We start from the raw sequence: 6212 nt of genomic DNA, 5'->3' as shown, positions 1-6212 counted from the left end.
CCTCCCCGAGACCCCTCTGCAAGGGGATCTCCAGTGGCCTACTAATGGGCTTTGGATCTCCACTCCGCACTCCCCCCATCATTCACTATGAAAGGACATTTTTTAATGTCTCATGAAACCGACTTTTTTAAGAAACTGGATTAGTCGATTTGTAGGTTGCTCCACACTCTGCATTTGTCCATTACTTTCTCATGGTGGTATTGAACTTGTTTCCCTATGTCATGTGTTTACTTGGCAGGGAGACATAGGCTGTCCTTACTTCCAAGTTCATATTGGGATACAAACCCACCCACTGCCATTGAATCAGTTCTTACTCACAGTGACGCACAGGGCTTCTGAGACTGTAAATCTTTATAGGAACAGAGAGCCTCATTTTCCTGAGAAGTGCCTGGTGTGTTTGAACCTCCAACCTGGATGTTAGCAGTTCAATACTTAGCTGACAGCGCCATCACGAATCCTTTCGTAGCTCCCTGCCATCTGGTCGACACTGCCTGGAACTGCCCTGGGGTGGAACTCACAGGAATGGAAGGCCTGCTTACGCCTCAGAAGCAGATGGTGGTTTCGCAGCACTTCCCCTGAAACTAGTGGTATGCTAGTAAATATGTAACAGCCAGCTCTCGGCACGCCACGGAGTTGCTCTGGTTTGCTGTAGTTGCTGATTTCTGTGGTGTAAATGCTCCCGCCATGGCCAATGTCAAGCTCAAGCTTCAGTGTGATTCCAATAGACTAGAAAGTTTCCTGACAGTGTAAACATCACTCCAGCACACCACTGCCTTTAACCCTGTGAGACTTCACCTTGCTCGGCATATGATTTCCAATGGTCTTGTTTGCTTTATCTCCACAGGGGCTGTACCAGCTCACCAGGGATATCATTGTGATGATCCGAGTGTGTAAAATGTTCCGCCGAAGCCTCCGGGGATTCCGGGAATATCAGATCATTGAGACTGGTCACAGAAAACACCCAATCTTTTCCTTCTGGGACGTAAGTAGCTGGGATCTCCAGGATTACGAGGGTCTGAAGCAGAGGGCAGGGGGCGGGGTGTGTGTCCAATAAATAGCAGCCCACTTCCTAGTCCAAGCTCTGAATCAACTTAAAACAGAAGATAAAAAATGAAGCAGATGAGGGACCCAACTGTCACTTTGAGTAATTATAAGGCTAAAAAAGTGCCTTGTGTCATCCGGCAAGAATGTCATCAGGCAAGAATACTGAACCTTAGCATTTAGACAGCCTTCTACACCCAGAGGAGCTGTGGTAGTACAGGGGTTATGCATTGGTCTGCAATCTGCATGGTCAGTAGTTCAAAACCACCAGCAGCCCCTCGTGAGAAAGACTGGGCTTTCTACGCTCATAAACGGAGTTACAGTCTTGGAAACCCATGGAGGGTTGCTATGAGTCAGCAGTGACCGGATGGTGGTGGTTCTTGTCATCCACCCAGAGAGAACCCCGGTGGCACTGTTGAGTAAGTGTTGGCCCCATAACCAGAAGGTTAGTGCTGCAAACCCTGGAGAAAGATGAGGTTATTCACTCCCAGAAAGATCGACATCCTTGGAAACCCTAGATAGGATCACTACAAGTTAGACATGCCTTGATGGTAGTGGGTCTTATTTTCTCTCCCCACCCCACCGCCCTATAGTTTTATTGGCATATAATCCACATATCATACAACCACACAAGAAGAGTTGTACAATCATCACCACAATCAGTTTTAGAATAGTTTGGTTTTCTATACGCACGTGCACACACAGCGCTGGACCAAGGGGGCCCCCACTGCACAGGAGGCCCTGCTGCCCCAAACCTTGGGCGGAGGAGAGAGCTGGGTGTGAGTTCAGAGGGAAGGAGAAAGGGGTGTCCGATTTCTCCCTCTAAACTTAACAAAGAACTTCAGTTACTCCTCAGTGTGGAGGAGAGAGGCTAGTAGTGTCCTATTAAAATAACTCTCTCCATGTGGAAAATAAGAGCAGGAGCAGGGAAGAAGTGCCTTCCAGGCTAGCAACCCAGCCAGAGTCACGTGTCTTCCCACGATGGGGTTGGATTTATTCATCCCTGGAATCTTGTACATCCTTGCCCTCTGACGACACTTTAGCCATGGACCATGGAACCTGAACCTGTGGGTTTGGATACCAGCTGCAACATTGACTGGGTGTGGGATGCTTGGAAGGAGCGAGCCGTGGTGGCGCAGTGGTTAAGTGATTAAAACTCCCAGCTCCGTGGGAGAAAGATCTGACGGTCTGCCTCCAGAAAGGCTAACAGAGCGAGGAGACCTACTGGGCCAGTTCTACTTTTACAGGGCCCCTGGGAGTGGGAATCAGCTCCATGCCATTGGGTTGGGTCGGGGTGGGGCAAGTTCTTTGGCCCCATTCAAATTCAAGACAGGACTGTGTATCTGTTTTGTCCTGGTGGAGAAGGAAGATGCGTGGTGCCTGTCTCATTATTTGCATTAAGCAAAGTGGGAGGTCTAGGAGTGGTGCAAATGGTTAAGAGCCCTACCTCTGGCCTATAGATCCGTGGTTTGAAGCCACCTAGAGAAGCCACAGAAGGCAGGTCTGGTGGTCTGCTTCCAAAAGGTCACAACCTTGAAAATCGTAGGAAGCAGTTGTCCTCTGCACCCCTGGGGCTGCCAGGACATCTACCAACAGCAAACAGAGGCTGGCTTAAGTTACTGGGTCCTCCTCCTTTATTTATTCACTTTTGTCCCTTTTCCTCTACACTTTCCCATTTTGTTCTTCTTTCCCTCCTTCCTTCTTTATTTTCCCTCTACTCTTCTTTCCCTTGACCTTCACCCTGTGCTTCTCTGACTTTGCAGTAGTATGCCGCCGTGGCTGCATGCGATCCTAAGGCTGAGCTGGGACTTTTTTTGTTTTAAATCCTTTTATTGTGGGCTCTTATAACATTCCATACATCGATTGTATCAAGCACACTTGTACATATGTTGCCATCATCATGTTCTAAGCATTTACTTTCTACTTGAGTCCTTGGTATCAGCTCCCCCACCCTCACCCCCCATGACCCCTTTAAGCAGAGGTAGCGATTAGAGGACCAGCAGGGAGGACGTTTCCCAGGGCACTAGAAAGGAGTCTGGGATGCAAGATCCTAGGGGCCCATCTTGCTGATTCTATTTCCTCTCCTTCTACTTTTTCAGAAAAAGAAGCAGGGCCGGATCACATTCGACACCATGGCCTTTGTGGCTGAGGAGGTATGGACTTGCTACTGGGGGTTTTCTCTGTGCATCGTGGCCTGGAAGAAGCACTGGGAGAACTGGTTCAGGCCAGGTTCTGCCACCAACCCATCCAGTGTGTCACCCTGAGCGAGCCACTGAGCTTCCTTGCCTAGAGAAGTACTGACCTCAACTCCCCCTTTCAGCTAACGCCTTCTAAGCCTGTGAACTCCCCTAAACCAGGAGTCATTTTACAGCTGAGCAGAGCCAGCCGGGAGAGCACCTGGGGTTGGACCCTTGGGAAAAGGTGGCAGGCAAAGCAGAGGGTATGAGCACCTCAGACGGAGGAGAAAGAATCAAGAGGGTGGGGAAGGTCTCTGAACATGAACTCTGCCTCTGTCCCTATCTCGTCGTGAGCCCCTGGACAGGCCTGTCCCTCACTTGGTTGTGAGATGAGGCAGTTGGATCAGATGACCCGGAAGCATCTCTTTGCTCTGAAGAGGAGTGACCTTTGTAGCTGGGTAGCTTTGCAGGTTTAACCTGTTTTCTGCATTGCATGCATCATTATCGTTTTCCTGGGCTTCTCCTCACCAAATCCTGGCTATTAAATTCAAATTTACAAATAAATGAACAATTAAAAGGAATCTACCAATTGATAGGGAAGATCTGATTCATGTTGGGTTTTCGCTCAAGAAAAATGGGAGAAAAGAACATAGTAACATAATTGGCATCCAGAACAAGGTGTGGCTTCGGTTGTCTGACACTGGGCCTTGAAGGTCAGTGTAGGAGAAACGAGGGCTTACTCAGAGCATCCAGGAATGCTAGAGTAGAAGGAAATGCTGAGCATCTCAGTTGAGGGAGACAGAAACACACAAGGGAACAAACGGTTGATAGGCCAGGTCCCCAGGCTCTTGAATGGGCTGAGTCTCACTCTGGTTCCAGTACAGACGCAGCCAGGGGGTGGTCTGATTTAAAAACCCACCATTCCTGTGGGATTATAAAGAGACTTTTCCCCAGCTTTGTCTCCCCCAAAGATATGACGAACATTAGAGGCTGTTTGTCAGCATATGGTGGGAGGCCAGATGCTTAGAGACATCCTCCCTGAAGGCATTCAGTTGCCAGACTACTGTCTGGTCCCACCACAGGTAGGCCCTGCTCCCTGCTGTTAAGGACAATGGGCTACTTCTCCCTAAAGGCTTGAGGCCATCAGTTTGGGCCCTGCATGGTGGGTTTACACCCTACATAATGGTTTCTATGGAGATCCAGAGACCAAGTCAAACGCTCAGTGACATCCAAAGTTAGGCTGCCATCCTGAATCTAGAATCCGCCCAACTTGTCACATGTATACCCCCAATCCCTCCTCTTCCTATTGCATGTACATCCCTAGATTGTCCCCCTCTCCTTGCTGTATAACCTATAGTACAACCCCTTCCTGTGATGTATGTCTTTACCTATAATTAGTGGGCTTGCACTCCCCCCAAAGGTTTATAGGCCTAGGTTAGCAATAAAGAGGGCTCTTGGGCTCCCCCCTTGGCCTCTCATCGGTTTCCCCTCTCCTCTCCCATCCTTGCCCCCACCCTTCCCTTTCCCCTTGTCCTCCTTCCCCTCCCCCTATCTCCACATGGACCACCAGGTGGGGCTGAGGTGAGCATGCTACCATGAAATGTGTCTGACTCCATTATTTCTATCTCTCATGCTCTCGATGACTTTATTATAATCTTTATGTATCTCAAGCATACAATTGCACCTATCGAACTCACGATCAGTTGTGGAGGGCTGGCATTTCCCCCCCACCCCCCACATTCCTAAAGGATGTAGAGACAGCATGTGGATTAGTGCTTACCATGGGCTGCGGGGAGGGGAGAGTTGGTAATTATTAATGGAAAGTTTTAATTTGGATCAATGAACACATTATGGTGATGGTTGTACAATCGTGTGAATACAATTCCTACCACTTGATTGTACTCTGAAAATGAGGATGAGGTGATTCAAGTCTGAGGAAAGGTGTGCAGGTCAGTGGAGAGAGCAGAGACTGCCTGCTTCTGTGCGGATTGACAGCCCTGGGAACCTGAAGGGGCAGTGCTACTCCGTCTTATAGCATCATTACAGGTTGGAATCAACCTGATGGAAACCTTTATATATATAAAATTTAAAAATAATATTTTCTTGTGTTTTTGGTAAAGGTTCACCCAGCGGTTTAGGTTCCCATTCTATAAAAGACAAAACAAAACAAAACAAAAAACCCAAACAAAAAATCTAACTGCCTTCAAGTCGTTTCCAACTCATAGTGACCCTATAGGACAGGGTAGAACTGCCCCTGTGGGTTTCTGACACTGTAACTCTTTACGGGAGTAGAAAGCTTCGTATTTCTCTTTCAGAGCCATTGGTGGTTTTGAACTGCTGACATTGTGGTGAGCAGCCTAACATGTAACCCACTACATCACCAGAGCTCATATGGCAGTATGTATAAAAACATAGTAACTCACTCTCATCGAATCAATTTGGACTCTTGGAGAACCTATAGGACAATGTAGAACTGCCCCTGTGAGTTTCCAAGACTGTAACTCTTTTTTTTAAAAAAAAAATTTCCCCCCCTGTACTTTTATTGGGGGCTCTTACAGCTCTTATCACAATCCATACATTTCTCCAGTGTGTCAAGCACATTTGCACATATGCCACCATCATCCTTTTCAAAGCATTCTCTTCCCACTTGAACCCCTGATATCAGCTCCGTATTTCTTCCCCCTCCCTCCCTACCCCCACCCTCCCTCACGAGTCCTTGATAAGTAATAGATTATTATTTTCATATCTTACATTGTCCTCCATCGTCCCTTACCTACTTTTCTGTTATTTGTCCCTCTGGGAGGGGCTTATAGATTGATCCCTGTGATGGATTCCCCCTTTCTCTCTTCACCCTCCCCTCCAAGACTATAACTCTACGGGAGTAGAAAGTCCCATTTTTCTCTTGCTGAGTGGCTGGTGGCTTCCAACTGCTGACCTTGTGGTTAGAAGCCCAGTGTGTAACCACTACATCACAACACACACACACACACACAC

General features: G+C 47.9%; 1 protein-coding gene across 1 annotated transcript in view; it reads left to right on the top strand.

Annotated features, from left to right (window-relative positions):
- CNBD2 (cyclic nucleotide binding domain containing 2) overlaps positions 1-6212 on the top strand; it is a 60930-nt gene that overhangs the window by 7525 nt on the left and 47193 nt on the right. Inside the window, exons 2-3 of the mRNA XM_004698249.1 lie at positions 845-982; positions 3141-3194. Coding sequence (XP_004698306.1) covers positions 845-982; positions 3141-3194 — 192 coding nt within the window. The remainder of the gene's footprint in view (positions 1-844; positions 983-3140; positions 3195-6212) is intronic.

This window comes from Echinops telfairi, unplaced genomic scaffold, assembly GCF_000313985.2.
Source record: "Echinops telfairi isolate 266 unplaced genomic scaffold, ASM31398v2 ScPeMD7_5592;HRSCAF=6446, whole genome shotgun sequence".
Classification (NCBI taxonomy): domain Eukaryota; kingdom Metazoa; phylum Chordata; class Mammalia; order Afrosoricida; family Tenrecidae; genus Echinops; species Echinops telfairi.
This window is presented reverse-complemented; position numbering and strand designations above follow the sequence as displayed.